General features: G+C 47.9%; 1 protein-coding gene across 1 annotated transcript in view; it reads left to right on the forward strand.

The window, feature by feature from the left end:
* Positions 1–17,897, forward strand: part of HELZ (helicase with zinc finger) — a 211,751-nt gene that overhangs the window by 100,894 nt on the left and 92,960 nt on the right. Inside the window, exons 11-16 of the mRNA XM_082272103.1 lie at positions 1,171–1,438; positions 1,941–2,274; positions 3,790–3,920; positions 11,421–11,600; positions 16,933–17,034; positions 17,130–17,308. Of these exons, the coding sequence (XP_082128229.1) occupies positions 1,171–1,438; positions 1,941–2,274; positions 3,790–3,920; positions 11,421–11,600; positions 16,933–17,034; positions 17,130–17,308 (1,194 nt within the window). The remainder of the gene's footprint in view (positions 1–1,170; positions 1,439–1,940; positions 2,275–3,789; positions 3,921–11,420; positions 11,601–16,932; positions 17,035–17,129; positions 17,309–17,897) is intronic.

A 17,897-nucleotide genomic window follows, 5' to 3' on the forward strand; every position in this document is an offset into this window, starting at 1 on the left:
AGTCCAATCGTCCAATAATCTTGCAAAGTGCAAATACAAAATGTGCAAAATATAATTTGTAATTTGATTGCGTAGCAATCACTCCATGCAAGCAGGTGCAGTCGTGCTCCCCCAATAGGACCGCACTCGCCAAATAGAAAGTACAGGCGGTCCCTGGGTTACAAACAAGGGTAGGGACTGTAGGTTTGTTCTTAAGTCGAATTTGTAAGCTGGAACAGGTACATTTTTTAAGTTTAGCTCCAGCTAAAAGAATAATTAGGTTTTTTGGATATCATAGGGACCATTTGTTTTGTGTCTGTACCCCTGTTCAGAAGCAGTCACCTCACTTTCTGTCCCTGTAGGAATTAGATTTTGAAAATTTTGGTTTGTTGTGGAAGCAAGGATTAGCGATAAAGCTTCAGTGGAGACACCTTTTTCCCATCAGAACTCTTACAGAAGTGAATTTCCCTTCCTAGGGGGAGATTACCTCTCATTTCCTGTTGTCTCTCTCCGTTTGTAAGTAGGAAGCCGTATGTAAGCCGGATGTTTGTAACCCGGAGACGGCCTGTACCCCTGCAGGGGTCATAGGTATATAGCCAACAATTGGACTCCCCCAGCCACTCTAATACCGACCAGCACAGATAGACTCTCAGCCCATGCTTGCTGTAAAGTGGTTCCTGTCCCAGTGTTCATATAAATGGTGGGAACTCCTCACGACCATTCAGGAAGAAGAGGCTTCATAGTGTAAATCCATGTATAAAAGGCTTTATTAGGTAATAATTACACTTACAGGAAAGTAGAGAAGTCACAACATAAAAGGTAGTGTTGCTTCGGTATCTTGACTGCCAGAATGCAATGCGTTACAATGACCAGAAATGACAGGGCGGAAGTGACGCTCTACGCGTTTCATCAGAGTGAAGTCAGGAGAAAAAAGTGCCAGAAAATGCCTAGTCTTCATGGCCTGATTGTCTCAGATGATTCACAAATCGGTCCTATCTGTAATTGGGCAGTGTATATTCGTCTTTAGTCTATGATCATAGTGAGATCTGTGTGTAGGGGGGGGGGGAACTACAGGCTTCAGCATACTCCTGCCCGTCCTGTGTACGGTTGTTGGGATGCGGGCCTACGCGGGGTGAGTTGCTGCCTTTGCAGTGTGTGTCCTTCTCTCATTTTATCCGTCTTTCTCTGCAGACCTTGAATACTTGATGCAAGCCCGGCAGCAGCTGCTAACGACGGCGAAACGCTGGGACTCTATGTCGAAAACCATCGTAGAGTTTGAGCCGAATGAAACTACTGAAATTGAGAGGAGCCTCCTCAGCCGATACCAAATCCCGCTCTCCGCAGACCAATTGTTTACCCAGTCAGTGCTGGACAAATCACTGACGAAGTCCAATTACCAGTCCCGCCTGCACGACCTGCTTTATATTGAAGAGATTGCACAGTACAAGGAAGTCAGCAAGTAAGTCTCATCTTTCAGCTTCCTGTCACATGACATCTCCGTAATTTTATGGTCCAGCCTTGTCCTCACCAATGTCTGTATTTTATGGCCCAGCCTTGTCCTCACCAATATCTGTATTTTATGGTCCAGCCTTGTCCTCACCAATGTCTGTATTTGATGGCCCAGCCTTGTCCTCACCTATGCCGGTATTTTATGGCCCAGCCTTGTCCTCACCTATGCCGGTATTTTATGGCCCAGTCTTGTCCTCACCTATGCCGGTATGTTATTGCCCAGCCTTGTCCTCCCCTATGCAATGAGCCTATGTCCGATAAATTGTTCCACTTCCAAGTTGTGGATGTCTTCCTGATGAGAGATTCTTTGTAGGGACTTTCCTCTGGTCCTTCCGTGACTCCTCTCCCTCTCAGGAAAGGTTCTGCGTCTGTCACTTTTTCTGTTGAGTTTTCCAGTATTCATGTCTGTGTGCTGTTAATTTATTCATCATCACAATCTCTCCTTTTCTCAGGTTCAACATCAAAGTGCCGCTGCAGTTGGTGGCGAGCTTCATGCTGACGGGTGTGTCCGGAGGGGCGAAGTATGCCCAGAACGGGCAGCTGTTTGGGCGCTTTAAACTCACTGAGACACTTTCTGAAGACACTTTGGCTGGCAGGCTGGTGATGACCAAAGTGAACGCGGTGTATGTGTTGCCGGTCTCCAAGGACAAATCCCCGCAGACTCATGGCAGCAAAGAGAGGGTCTTTGAGGCCCTCATTGAGGAGAAAACCAAGGAGTACATCTTCCTTAGAATATGCAAGGACTGCTGCGAGGAGCTGCGGCTTCGAGCCGACCGGGAGATGCAGGTGAGTCCAAAGAGTCTTCACTGTCAGCAGATCGCAGAGGCAGCCAATCAACACGCATGCTTTTTATTTTCGGTTCTGCAAGTCTGAACTCTTGTCTTTCCACCTGCTTTTTTTTCAATAACTTAAATTGATACTAAAGTGTTTTTTCTTTTTGTTTTGTTCAAAAATTACTTCTCTGTAATTGTTTTGCACGGAGTAGCCCAGATCCTCCTCTTCTCGAGTCCCTCACAGTTGCTCCTGGCCCCTCCCCCCTGCCGAGTGCCCCCACAGCAAGCAGCTTGCTGTGGGGACACCCGAGCCGATCTGCTGCTCTGTGTCTATTCAGACACAGAGCCGCAGCTTGGCCCTGCCCCCTCTCTCTCCTTATTGGCTCACTGACTTTGACAGTAGCAGGAACTAATGGCACTCCATTGTGTGTCTCAGCCAATCAGGAGAGAGAGCCGAGTCTCTCGTGCAACTTCGCTGGATAGAGATGGGGCTCAAGGTAAGTATTAGAGGGGGGCTGCTGCACACAGAAGGTTTTTTATCTTAATGCATAGAAGGCACCTTCTTTCTTTAGAACCACTTTTAATAAGAGGCGTTTGGTAGCTGTTCAAATTTGGGGGTCACTCAGATAACTTGGATTCAACAGGTAAAACTCCTCTTTAGCTCCCAGGTCTATACACCTGCAAAACATCACTATGAGGGGTTCCCAACATACTTGGGCTCGGCTCTCAGGTCTGCACACACTATGAGGGGTTCCCACCATCCCTGTGCTGAGTTCCCAGGTCTGTACCCCCACTGTGCCCATTATGAGGGATTCCCACCATCCCTGTGCTGAGTTCCCGGGTCTGTACCCCCACTCTGCCCATTATGAGGGATTCCCACCATCCCTGTGCAGAGTTCCCGGTCTGTACACCCGCTGTGCCCATTATGAGGGGTTCCCACCATCCCTGTGCAGAGTTCCCGGTCTGTACACCCGCTGTGCCCATTATGAGGGGTTCCCACCATCCCTGTGCTGAGTTCCGGGGTCTGTACACCTGCTGTGCCCATTATGAGGAGTTCCCACCATCCCTGTGCTGAGTTCCCGGGTCTGTACACCCGCAGTGCCCATTATGAGGAGTTCCCACCATCCCTGTGCTGAGTTCCTGGGTCTGTACACCCGCAGTGCCCATTATGAGGAGTTCCCACCATCCCTGTGCAGGGTTCCCGGGTCTGTAAACCTTGCAATGCCTATTTTTAAGGGCTTGTGCCATCCCTGCTGGAGTGTTTTTACACCAGGGGTGGCAACAGAGCCCAGAACAATGGTAATAGGAGGGATTTTCTCCTTATGGGTTAAGTAGCTACCTGGTAATCATGTGCAGAGTACAGGTCTGATTTAGGATTCTTCTCACACATATATCTGTGCTCCTGTCTGCTCTGCATTTTCTGGGCCCCCTCTGATCTCCAATTTAATGTAACAGACCCCAGTTTCCATCCTTCTGTACGGCTTATTTAGCTCCCCTTTCTGATGTCATGTGTGTCTTTTTCCTCCAGGTGGAGCTGCAGTTCCAGCTGAACAGGCAGCCATTGTGTGAAATGCACTACGCCTTGGATCGAATACGAGATAATGGTATTCTCTTCCCAGAAATCAACTGCACGCCCCCCATACCATGGAGTCCCAACAGGTACGTTCACCCTCCCCATAGACCAATGATGCTACTACAACTTCCTTAAAGAGAGCCTGTCACTTCTGTAGTGTATCTTAAGTCTGATAAGAGTGGGCGATCGTTCTAATATACTCGATTAACAAAACAACTGCCGCTGTCAGAGCTGCTTCTTTCCATTGAAGCTCTCGGCATGACTTCCTGCTGAGAGTCTGGCCCACAGTGTGCCTTTTAGGACAAATACAGCAAAGTTATTGATCAGAAAAGTGCATGGAATCACCAAGTCTTGATGGCATAAGGCCGTTTAGCCGCATTCGCCAGATTCCAGCGGTGAGAATTAGTGGATTCTTGTCTATGGAATGACCGGTGCATATGAATAGCAGTGGCCACTCTGCCCTTTAGGGCTCTTTTACACAGTCCAGTCCATCGGACGGACTCCGTTTCTCAGTGGGGGATCGATCCGCCGATCCCCCGCTGAGCAAGCAGATGACAGCTGTGTGTCTGCGCTGTGTGCGGAGACACAGCTGTCAGGTCCCCATGCATCTCAATGGGGGAATCGGATGGGAACGGACCGTCTGTCCATTCTCATCCGATCCGCTGGACGGATGGAAAATAGGGTTTCCATTTGTCCAGATTTTACGGATCGGATGTCAGCGTACATGTCTCCGCTGACATCCGATGCCCCATAGACATGCATGGGGTGACCGTTCAGATCCGCCAAAAACACGGACAGGCGGATCTGAACGGTCCGCCTGTGTGAAAGGGGCCTTATAAACAAATGACATACTGACAGCAGCTAGTGCTGGTCGTATGTAACCGCACAGCAAGCGGTTATCTGCCGATGTCCAAGCCTGGCCATAGCTCATTTATGGCGCTTTTCCACTGCATGGAACCGTACCGGTTCGGCACGCTTTTGTGCTTTTCCACTGCTGGTACCGCATGATATAGGGTCGGAACGGTTCGGTACGGTATAGGTTTGCTTTTCCACTGCATGGAACCGAACGGTACGGTACGGCTCTGAAAAAACATTACCTACTCGATTGTGGTTCCAACAGGTACCAAACTGGTACCATATCCCACAATTGCATGTAGTCACTATTAGCCACTGATTGGTCAGAGAATCCTACCCACCCTGTTGTTATCCCACCCACTTAACTTTAGTACTACTTTAGTGGAAAAGCAAACCTATACCGTACCAAACCGTTCTGACACTATACCATGCGGTACCAGCAGTGGAAAAGCAAACCGGGCCCAGTAGAGCCGAGCCGGTACTTGCAGTGGAAAAGTGCCATAGACCCCAACCGCAGGTAACCCTGTGGTGTGAAATCGGAGTTCAACCCAAAAGTGTAACTTCTGCTCCTTTGCTTCCTCCCCCCTTCTGGTGCCACATTGGGCACCTTTCAGGGGGGGGAAGGGGGAACGGGTACCTGTTTTTGGTAGGTACCCTTCCCACTTCTGGGAAAAGGTGCCGTCCCTCGGAAGTTTGGCCCCCTCCTCCTTCCCCTGCCGCGGAGCCAATCCAAATGTGCATCGTGCTTCGCGCTTGCGCAGTAGTGACCAGCCCGTGAAGCCGCAAGGCTTCACTGCCGGGTTCCATTACCGGCAATGGCGGCGGCAGCACCCGACAGCCAATGGAAACATCGGCTGGGGTGCCGACATCGCTGGACTCCAGGACAGGTAAGTGTCCTAATATTAACAGTCAGCAGGTACAGTGTGTGTGTGCGCAGTGTGTGTGTGTGCGCAGTGTGTGTGTGCGCACGCGCAGTGTGTGTGTGTGCGCAGTGTGTGTGTGTGTGTGCGCACGCGCAGTGTGTGTGTGCGCGCAGTGTGTGTGTGTGTGTGTGTGTGTGTGTGTGTGTGTGTGTGCGCACGCGCAGTGTGTGTGCGCACGCGCAGTGTGTGTGTGTGCAGTGTGTGTGCGCGCAGTGTGTGTGTGCGCGTAGAACGTGTGCACATGCATAGAGCGTGTGCAGCTGCTGACTTCATTTTTGAAGGGGGGGGGGGCGGAACTCCGCTTTAAGATAGGATTGAGAAAGAGGCGTGTCCACCTTGAAACATGGAGCCACACCCCTTCTCACCTCCCAGCGTCTGATGTCGCATAGTTGGTTCCCAGCTTCTCATTGCCTTTCAGCTGATGATATACATGCGACTTGTGTGTGACTTTGTAGAGCACAAACAATCACATTGGTCAAAACCAAAGTTGCACTCCTCCCAAGTCTCAATGGAAATCGCGTGATTTTGAATTGGCACGCATGCGAATGGAGTTTTGATCTTTATTCATTGACTATTTCATTACAAAGAAGAAAATAGTCGTCGCATAAATTCTGTCTGGCATCCCGGCTGCGTATTACCTCCGGAGCTCCGCGGACTTCCCAGCACTGTCACATCGTCCCTGAAGTAGCGCTGGGCAGGGAAGGAGATCAGGCAGCGTTTCACTATCCTTCGCTGTTTATTTTTTTGGCACGCTGCGTCCCGTATGATAACAATGATCGCTGATCACTGCTTGAGTCGCATTCCAGCTTCAGACAAAGGACTCGGCGCACATCAGCTCACACTGGTGCCAGGACAATAATGGCGGGAATAGTTCTAATCTGACACCGACTTCATGTCACATTATGTCATTACATAGCGGGAAGAGAGCTGGCAAAATGCTGCTAAAAATACACCCTCATCGCTCCGCTCCAGTCTGCCAGGTTTTACTATTGGGAGAGAGAGAGCGTGCTGCAATTAAAGTTTATCAGATATATTTAGGCCTTGTTTACACTTGCATCAAAATGTAACATTGGACATGCTTTTTTAACCCATTCATAACCGCACTATAGCCAAATGACAGCTACAGCGCGGCCACACTTTGCCGGGAAGCCGTCATATGACATCCTGCCGCATTCGCGCTGCTTGCGTGCCTACTGCAGCGTGCATTGGCAGCCATCTGTGATCAGACCCCCCCCCCCTTTCTCCCATGATGATCACTAAGCCCCCATTAAAGGAGAAGTATGGGGAAAGTGTGTTTGGCTGTACTTCTCCTCTGGATCTGCGCTTCTGTGAGCCGTTTTCAGCTGACAGCAGGCTGGAGCGTGCTGTTGGCGCTCATGTCACAGAACCGGTCCAGGCTCAGGAAGGATCGCAACCATATGGACGGGATCCGCCCACATGCTCTGCCCTGTCCTTGCTAACTGGGCTAGCTGGAGTGCTGGGGCTGTGGATGGGGAGGGAGTGGCTGGCTCAGGCTCTCAGCAGGTTACTGAGAGCCTGAGCCAGCCACTACCTCCCCATCCACAGCCCCAGCACTCCAGCTAGCCCAGTTAGCAAGGAGAGGGCAGAGCAGAGAGCGATAACTTAGTCACCAGCTCTCTCCTCAGGGAACTCTAAGAACTGAGTGATGGGCAGTGTTTGATCGCTCTGTTATCAGTGTTAGAGCCCGCGGGGGAAAGATACAACATCCGACTGCATCCACCTAGGTAAGTATAATTTAAAAAAATAAATAATTTCTCTATCGTCCATTGACAGACGCAGCTCTTATGCCATTGGGTTATGCTGCCCCCTACTGGAGTAGTACTAGGCAGGAAAAAAATAAAAGTTTACCACGCCTACGGGGGCTGTCCCTATAGGCATAACCCCACACACCCCCCTGCTCCAGGATACCTGTTTGTTTCTGCCTAGTGAAGGAGTAGGGCCTAGGTTTCCTGCTGGGACTAAGGTCTCTGTAGTTTTTTTTTTTTGTCATGGGTGAGCTCTTGTCGTTCCTGGTTGAGCTTCATGTTACACAGTTGGCTAAGTTTAGCCTTTGGGGTTTACGTTAACTATTTGTTTTGCGTTCTTCCCACCCCTCATGCCTACACTGCCTTGGGACGTCCCAATGGTAGAAGAAGCATAAGAGCTGCGTCTGACAATGGGAAATAGAGAAAACTGGAGTTTTGTAAGAACTTACCGTAAAATCCTTTCCTCTGAAGTCCATTGACAGACGCAGCACCCGCCACTCTATGGGGATGGTTTGTGTCTTCTTCTCGCTGCTTGCAGCGAAACTGATATGCTGGAGCAGGGTGTGTGGGGTTATGCCTATAGGGACAGCCCCCGTAGGCGTGGTAAACAGTTTTTTTTTTTTTTTCCTGCCTAGTACTACTGCTGTAGGGGGCACTAGTACTACTGCTGTAGGGGGCAGCATAACCCAATGGTATAAGAAGCATAAGAGCTGAGTCTGTCAATGGACTTCAGAGAAAAGGATTTTACTGTAAGTTCTTGCAAAAATCCAGTTATCCCCTTCATCTCTTTAAAAAACCCAGGACCCCTACCAACACCACCTCAAACCCCCCTTCCCCCTACTGCATAGACCATCCCCCCTACAAGGAGCTGGGGCAGCCACCAACCTCTAATAATGCCCTCCTGAAAATAGGCACCCGCAAACCAAACAAGACAAGATGGGGTGCCTCAAGGAACCATGATCTAGACAGCCCTCCACCTTAAAACCACGTGGGTACGTGGTAACTAGATCAATGGATCCCAGGTGATCCACCATGATGCACAGGTTAGGATAATTGAATTATCAGCACTGGCCGCAATAGCTTATGCCTCAATAATGCATCCCACCTGTAACTACTGAACCACAGCCTAACAAGCTAGTCTCGAATAAAGTTAATCAGATGACAATTCTATATGAAAAAATAACGGTAATAATGATTGCTGCTGATCGCATGCTAGCTAGTGGGAATCATTGTAGCAGGGTTTGTACGCTCATGAAAAACCTGGAAAAGTCATGGAATTTTAAAATGGCAATTTCCAGGCCTGGAAAAGTTTTGGAAAATAATTTGTCCCACAAAGTTTTGGAAAAATCATGGAAATTTGTTTCGCAATCACTGAAAATTCGAATATGCAGAAAAGAGAGAAAGGCGCCACTCAGTGTAGCAAATGTAAATAATTTTATTGACGCATTTTAAAAACTTACATGGAGGGAAGTGTCTATCTTCATAGCTTGGCGTCCTTCTCGGTCCGCAGTGTTTCCGTCCCTGAGGCTGGCCGGGAGATGACACTAGGGGAGAACGAATCAGGGGACTCGGTCAGATCGAGGCAGCGGTGAAGCGCGTACCTCACTGGAGGGCGGCACAAACGCGATGATGGGGGGGGTGGGCGTTAACTGGTTTCGAAGCATGCGTGAACCGTTCCTTCTTCAGACCCCTGAATGGTTCTCCCCTAGTGGGAGCCGAGCTATGAAGATGGACGCTTAACTCCATGTAAGTTTTTAATGTGTCAATAAAATTATTTACATCTGCTACACTGATGTAGGCGCCTTTCTCTCTTTTCTTTCTGTTCGTCGGATTGCTGCTTCGGCCTAACAAAGAGCTGCCCTCTACAGGGAGTGCAGAATTTTTAGGCAAATTAGTATTTTTGAGGATTAATTTTATTATTGAACAACAACCATGTTCTCAATGAACCCAAAAAACTCATTAATATCAAAGCTGACTATTTTTGGAAGTAGTTTTTAGTTTGTTTTTAGTTTTAGCTATTTTAGGGGGATATCTGTGTGTGCAGGTGACTATTACTGTGCATAATTATTAGGCAACTTAACAAAAATCAAAGATACAGTATACCCATTTCAATGATTTATTTTTACCAGTGAAACCAATATAACATCTCAACATTCACAAATATACATTTCTGACATTCAAAAACAAAACAAAAACAAATCAGTGACCAATATAGCCACCTTTCTTTGCAAGGACACTCAAAAGCCTGCCATCCATGGATTCTGTCAGTGTTTTCATCTGTTCACCATCAACATTGCGTGCAGCAGCAACCACAGCCTCCCAGACACTGTTCAGAGAGGTGTACTGTTTTCCCTCCTTGTAAATCTCACATTTGATGATGGACCACAGGTTTTCAATGGGGTTCAGATCAGGTGAACAAGGAGGCCATGTCATTAGCTTTTCTTCTTTTATACCCTTTCTTGCCAGCCACGCTGTGGAGTAGTTGGACGCGTGTGATGGAGCATTGTCCTGCATGAAAATCATGTTTTTCTTGAAGGATGCAGACTTCTTCCTGTACCACTGCTTGAAGAAGGTGTCTTCCAGAAACTGGCAGTAGGACTGGGAGTTGAGCTTGACTCCATCCTCAACCCGAAAAGGCCCCACAAGCTCATCTTTGATGATACCAGCCCAAACCAGTACTCCACCTCCACCTTGCTGGCGTCTGAGTCGGACTGGAGCTCTCTGCCCTTTACTAATCCAGCCATGGGCCCACCCATCTGGCCCATCAAGACTCACTCTCATTTCATCAGTCCATAAAACCTTTGAAAAATCTTGAGATATTTCTTGGCCATGTCTTGCACACCTTGTGCTTTTGGGCACTCCAGTGATGTTGCAGCTCTGAAATATGGCCAAACTGGTGGCATCTTGGCAGCTGCACGCTTGACTTTTCTCCGTTCATGGGCTGTTATTTTGCGCCTTGGTTTTTCCACACGCTTCTTGCTACCCTGTTGACTATTTTGAATGAAATGCTTGATTGTTCGATGATCACGCTTCAGAAGCTTTGCAATTTTAAGAGTGCTGCATCCCTCTGCAAGATATCTCACTATTTTTGACTTTTCTGAGCCTGTCAAGTCCTTCTTTTCACCCATTTTTCCCAAGGAAAGGAAGTTGCCTAATAATTATGCACACCTGATATAGGGTGTTGATGTCATTAGACCACACCCCTTCTCATTACCGAGATGCACATCACCTAATATGCTTAATTGGTAGTAGGCTTTCCAGCCTATACAGCTTGGAGTAAGACAACATGCATAAAGAGGATGATGTGGTCAAAATACTCATTTGCCTAATAATTCTGCACTCCCTCTATGTAAGCGCCGCATCTGTGCCATCCATACCAGTCCGGCTGCACCTCATCCATCATGACTGCCTGAACTGAAGCTTTATCCCCAAGCAGGAGCGGCCATTAAATCTTTTTATTTCTCCAGTATAGTCCAATATGGTTGATAATATTGGTTAAATTACGATAGTTACATAGACATTTCATGAAACATTAGGTCATGAATATTTACTTAGTCATGAAAAAGTCATGGAATTATATTGGTAATGTGTACAAACCCTGTTGTAGACATGAAGAGATAAGTGGGCTTGGATGGATGAGTGGATGGATGAGCAGCTGCATGCAGAGTGGCTCTGCGATGGACAGGAGGAGAAGAAGGCCTTCAGCGGCTGTAGGAGGAGGAGGAGGATGGAGGGCATCAGCTACACTCTATGCTGCCCCCTCCTATCCAGGTGTACAGGGGAGCCGAACTGGCACCATGGAGCATAGGGCCGGGGCGACAGTTGTAACCCCTGCGCTGTTACGCCCCTGCCTCAAGAGGCCGGCTTTATACAGCGGCACAGTGAAACACATAGTCTGTGTACGTTACTAAGCAGGGCGCTGAGCCTTGTGGAGTTTCTAGAAGTTATTTTTTTTCTTAATGAAATTTGTTACTTTCACATATACTGTATATATCTAAATTGCATGCTGTTGATATTTTGCTGTCTGTGCTCCCCCTCGCAGGCAGTGGGATGAACTGTTGGATCCAAGACTGAACGCAAAGCAGAAGGAAGCCATTTTGGCCATCACTACACCCCTGTCTATACAACTGCCACCCATTTTAATCATTGGCCCTTATGGAACAGGCAAGACCTTCACTCTGGCTCAGGCTGTGAAGCACATTCTCAAACAGCAGGAGAACAGGTAAGAGAGCCGGGAGAGGAGGGGAATGATCTGCCATGACATCTTCTATAACTGTATAAAGGACTTCTATATAAGATTCAGTGACAGGCTGGAGACCCTAAGATCACCACACACAGGCGTGCACAGGAACTGTGGCACACCTTAAACTTAAGCACCCTATTCGGCGCAGGCTGACCCGGCATCCTACTCCAACCCCCTCACCCCACCCCGGCAGCGCTGATGACTTCCATCCTCTCCCGCTGGCTGCTGTGGGCACACAGGGAGAATTTTTCATGGTGGAGTGCTGGGGAAGGGGCCGGTAAATGTCCCTTTTCTGAATGAACACAGTGAGTGGTCGGTTCCGATTGCTCATTTGTCCCTATATAGCTGAAGCATAATAAACAGTGTGTACCATGTTTGTTTGTGAATGAACAGGAAGCTGCTCAGCACAGAGCACTTGCCAATTAGTCACTGTGCAGTGTGGCTGAGGCTGCAAAGTAAGGACCGAGGGATCTCTGCCCTCAGTCACTTTCTCTGTCTCAAAAGTGAGACATCAGGGGTCTTTTTAGACCTCTGATAATTCACCAAAGCCCACCAAATGGGCTGTCAGAAAATTCTAAAAAAAAGAAAAAATATTGAAAAAATAATAAAATGAAAAACTGCTGACACCCGTCCTCTGCCCTGCTGACACCCGTCCTCTGCCCTGCTGACACCCGTCCTCTGCCCTGCTGACACCCGTCCTCTGCCCTGCTGACACCCGTCCTCTGCCCTGCTGACACCCGTCCTCTGCCCTGCTGACACCCGTCCTCTGCCCTGCTGACACCCGTCCTCTGCCCTGCTGACACCCGTCCCCTGCCCTGCTGACACCCGTCCCCTGCCCTGCTGACACCCGTCCCCTGCCCTGCTGACACCCGTCCCCTGCCCTGCTGACACCCGTCCCCTGCCCTGCTGACACCCGTCCCCTGCCCTGCTGACACCCGTCCCCTGCCCTGCTGACACCCGTCCCCTGCCCTGCTGACACCCGTCCCCTGCCCTGCTGACACCCGTCCCCTGCCCTGCTGACACCCGTCCCCTGCCCTGCTGACACCCGTCCCCTGCCCTGCTGACACCCGTCCCCTGCCCTGGTGACACCCGTCCCCTGCCCTGGTGACACCCGTCCCCTGCCCTGCTGACACCCACAAACACACACCCACTGTCTAGTGTGTTGAGCTTTTGGGGTGCACACCTATGACACAAGGGCCACCCCTTGTGTTTGGGAGAAATGAGGGTTCTTTAATATAAAAGCAGGAACAATGTGCAACAGCCTGCCACAGATATTGTTTCTTACAGGCATGGTACATAGGGATTGTTTATGGTTTCTAGATTGTGAAAATAATGGATGCAGTATGAAGGATGCTATGAAGGTTGTAGTTTTTTGAATTGCAGAGATCACACCATATAGTCTCAAATGCCTTGTTATCCAGGACATTTTGCAGCAAAAGGTGTCCCTCACCAAGGACTACCAAAAGTGCTTCAAATAACAAAATTTCTCTTTTTTTTTTTTTTTTTATTGTCAAATCAGAAGAGCAGCAACACAGCAGAAAATTGGCGATGTTTCCAGCTCACACTGGCTTTTTTTCAAGCCAAGTACTTGCTAATGTAGGCTGGTAATGCCATTGTCTTCAGATGTTTTCTGCTGTTTCTGCTTTTTTTGATGTGAAAATGTAAGCGCTGTTTTTTATTTGAAGCACCTTTTGAAGTCCATGGTGCGGGTCTCCTTTTGCTGCAACATGAGGGTTGCAGGTTCTGGCAGGCTGCACAGACTACATGCGGTCTCTGGTGGGTTGCATAGCGGATACCCTTTTTCTTTATAGTACATCACGGGACACAGAGCAGCCTTAGTAATTACTATCTGGGTTAAACGCACCTATAAGTGTATGGACACTGGCAACCAAAAAGACAGGAAGTCCCCCTCTATATAACCCTCTCCCATACAGGAAGTACCTCCAGTTTTTTTCGCCAGTGTCTTAGAGGTGATGGTCATGGTTTGAGAAGCTCTCCATATTTTAAAGAAGAAGAAAAAAGATTACGCTACAATCCCGGTTAAGATCTCTGGATCCAAGGTGATTGGCAATCAGATCCAGTTGAAAGTGGAAGACTAAAAGGATGGTACCTGAGCCTCAGTAAAGGGAAATGAGGTATTGCATGTAATGCGAACCACTTGGGCACTGGACCATGGGATCTGAACCCTTGGTAAGACTAACTCCAAAGGCGTTCCGGCAGGGTGCCCTACAGGCCCAAGGGAGTAGCCCCAGAAATTAGGGGGACCCGGTCCTTGAAGGTCGACAAGTGACAGAACCCGCCGTGATTGGTGAAGATTGGATTCTAGTTATAGGCAGAATCCTGTGACGGGAATAGTAAATTCACGTTGATTATGATGCACTGTTACCTTCTAATTTAACAGATACCGGGTGCTTTTTTCTGCTCTCAGCCCCCCTGATGCTTGATGGGCAGCGGGATTTTGTACAGAGAAGATGGTGTCCATTCAAAGCAGTTCCTTATGCCCAATTCTATACTAGACCTTTACAGAATAACATTCTGTCTGCCTGGAGCAAAAAGATCCAGGCCCTAGATTGTCGCATGTCTCTAGTACCGATGGTACACTGTCTGTTCTTTCTCTAGGACAGAGAGCTAAACCTTTCTGTGCTCCATAAACTTCAGATACCATATTTCTTTGATCTCAAATTTATTAGAACAAGCCAGGTGAAACTACAAATTAATAAAAATAAACATCAATCTATACAAAATTGCATACCATAAAGAAACAATGATCTATAATACAGGATGGGATAACAAGAACTCTCCCAGGGTGATGGCAAGAGATTGAGAAAACATGTCTTGCTGCCCTGTTGTATCTTGTCAAAATGGTGGTCGATTCACTTCCTGTAGAAATTCTATCCAGAATGCCCTGCTTCCTAACAACTTTATTAAACACATTCCGAGTTTACAATTATTGCAGAACAGCTGAAGCTATACCAGAAAGGAACAGTAGATGGCGCCTGCACTTTGCATATAACTTGTGTGAATCAAGAAAACCCAACATGTTATTTTAAACAACATAAGCACAAGTATTCTGAATAGGAGTCTGGTGGGCAGAACAACGCCAGAGTCTAGGCTGGTGGTTGTTAGCCAAGAATTTGGAGAGCAGGAAATCCTTTCTTCCAGTAGTCTGGAAGGTGGTGGTTACAGATGCCAGTCTCTCTGGCTGGGGAACAGTTCTGGAGGAAGCCACTGTCCAAGGGAAATGGTCCTGGTTAGAAAGAAGCTTCCCCATCAATATCCTAAAAAAATCAGAGCGGTTTCTTGGGCATTAAGGTAAGGTACCAGACTCCCAGACTTTGGGGTTGCCTCGTCAGGGTGCAATCCGACAATGCCACGGCTGTGGCCTATATCAACCGTCAGGGGGGGCACCAAGAGTCAGTCCGCCCAGAAGGGGGTGGGTTACATCCTATCCTGGGCAGAGAAATTTATTCCATGCCTATCAGCGGTTTTCATTCCAGGAATAGAAAACTGGCAGGCAGACTTTGAGTCACCAGCAGATGTTTCTAGGGGAATGGTCCTTACATCCCAAGATCTTTGCATTCTTTTGTCAAGGATGGTGGGTCCCGAATGTAGATCTGTTGGCATCCAGGTTCAACAACAAGTTGGAGAAATTTGTGTCCAGGACCAGGGATCCACTCTAAGTCGGGGTGGATGCCTTGGTGACTCCCTGGGAGCAATTCTCCCTGATCTATGCCTGTCCTCTTGTTCATCTGCTGCAACGACTTCTGCGCTGGATTCAGGAAGAAGGGAAGCCAGTAATCCTGGTGGCTCCAGCTTGGCCCAGGAGGATTTGGTACATGCAAATTTTTAATTTTGGCAGTGGGAAGGCCATGGGTTCTCCCACTGCATCCGGATCTGCTCTCTTAGGGTCCGATATTCCACCCTGCTTTACAATTTCTAAATTTGATGGCTTGGCTATTGAAGCATGGATTTTAAGGGAGCCGGGTTTATCTGGTCCTGCAGTCTCTACCATGATAAATGCTAGGAAACCAGTCTCTAGGGGCATTTATTACAGAGTCCAGAGTCTGGAAGTCTTTCATTTCTTGGTGTGAGGCCAGGAAGTGGCATCCCCAAAAATATATCATCGGGAGAATTCTAGCCTTCTTGCAAGTTGGGGTAGATATGAAGCCAGCCTTAGGCACTATTAAAGGTCAAATTTCAGCCTTGTCAGTCTTTCTTCAAAGACCGATTGCTTTGCATTCCTTGGTCCAAGCCTTTTATACAAGGGGTGCTACGTATGCCTCCTCCAGTTAGACCTCCGTTGTGTCTTTGGGATTTAAATTTGGTCCTGGCGGTCCTACAGAAACAGCCTTTTGAGCCCATTCGGCATATTCCTCTGGTTCTTTTGACCAGAAAGTTAGTTTTTTTGGTTGCGTTGCAGTTACTTCATCTAGAAGAGTATCTGAGTTAGCGACTCTTTCTTGTATGGAGCCATTTTTGATCTTACATAAGGATATGGTGATTCTATGCCCACACCCAGGGTATTTTGCCCAAGGTGGTGTCTGCTTTTAATTTGAATCAGGACATTATACTGCCTTCCTTCTTTCCAAATCCTTAAACAGCAGAGGAAAAGTTATTACATTCTCTCGATGTAGTACATGCATTTAAGATCTATTTGAAGATGTCAGCTCAGACTCGTAAGACCGACCTTTTGTTTGTGCTGCCAGAAGGGTCCAGGAAAGGGCAGGCAGCATATAGGTCTACGATTTCTCCTTTCCGATAAAGGCACACTCTACCAGAAGTGTAGGTGCTTCTTGGGCAGTTCCTCATCAAGCTTCTATGGCTCATATTTGGTCTTCAGTACATACGCTCACTAGATCCTATCAGGGGGATGTTAGGACCCAGAGGAAGGTAGCTATATAGCTCTTTTCGGTCTGATGGTTTTTTCATATTTAGTGTCCACTGTAAAGGGGCAGTGCATCCCCCTTTATATCAAAGTGCCCCTTTACATTACAGCTCTCCCCCCCTCCTCAAATCACAGTGCCCCTGTGGCTCAACTGTCTGTTTTTATTGTTCCTTTTACCACCACCTGTGTGATTGAGACCTTAAAGATTTAAAAAAACAGCAGACTTAGTGGATGGATCAGCAGGTGAAAAGGGAAAAATCCTAAAAAAAATGTATGCGGCCGCCAGATCTAAAAACTAGTAAACCTCAGTATAACCCATTTTTGTTTTTGGATTTAATACAGCCTTATTCTTTCGGTGCATATGTTCATGGACGCTGGTCTCTCCCCTCGTCTTCATTCTGAGAATATTCTTTTTTTCTTCCCCAGGGTTCTAATTTGCACCCATTCTAATAGTGCTGCTGACCTCTACATCAAGGACTATCTCCACCCATATGTGGAAACAGGGAATCCCCAGGCTAGGCCGCTCAGGTAAGGAAATGTATTCTGTGTCGCTGTGTGCATGGTAAGAGGAATTTACGAGGAGGAACCGGCTAATGAGCGCCTTCTTTTTTCCTCCCCCCTAGGGTATATTTCAGAAACCGCTGGGTGAAGACGGTGCACCCGGTGGTCCATCAGTACTGTCTCATCTCCAGTACACATTCCACCTTCCAGATGCCACAGAAGGAAGATGTCATCCGGCACAGGGTTGTGGTGGTAACACTCAGCACCTCCCAGTATCTGTGCCAGCTGGATCTGGAGCCCGGTGAGTTAAAGGGGATGTATGAAGAAAGCATATCTCTCTATAGTGTATACGTGTCTCTATCCAGAGCTCTAAGTGCAATTTCTGTCTGCTGCCACCTTCCTCTGCAATCAGTATGAATCACTTATGATAAGTTTCTCTTACGTCCTCTGACAGACGCAGCCTCTTCCAAGTTTCATCACTATTGGGTAATGGCGCCCTCTGCAGGAGCAGGCTAGGTAGTGAAACTTCATTAAAAAATATTTTACTAGACACACCTTTAGGGGCTGTCCCTCTAGACATTACCCTCAGACACTTAGAGCTTACTAATCAGTTTCTTGCTGCCTAGCTCCTGTTGGATGAGCTTTTGTTGCCCTGTTGGCCACGTTTGATTCTGACCTTGTTGGTACGTTACCGTTCTGTTGGTTGCGTCTTTTCCCACCCCTCACACCTGCACTGCTTTGGGACGTCCCAATAGTGATGAAACTTGGAAGAGGCTGCGTCTGTCAGAGGACGTAAGAGAAAATATAATTTTTGTAAGAACTTGCCGTAAAATAGTTTTCTCTGAGTCCTCTGACAGACGCAGCCCCCGCCCCTCTAATTTGGGGTTGTT

Source organism: Pelophylax lessonae (genome assembly GCF_965119305.1).
Source record: "Pelophylax lessonae genome assembly, chromosome: 11".
Classification (NCBI taxonomy): Eukaryota; Metazoa; Chordata; class Amphibia; order Anura; family Ranidae; genus Pelophylax; species Pelophylax lessonae.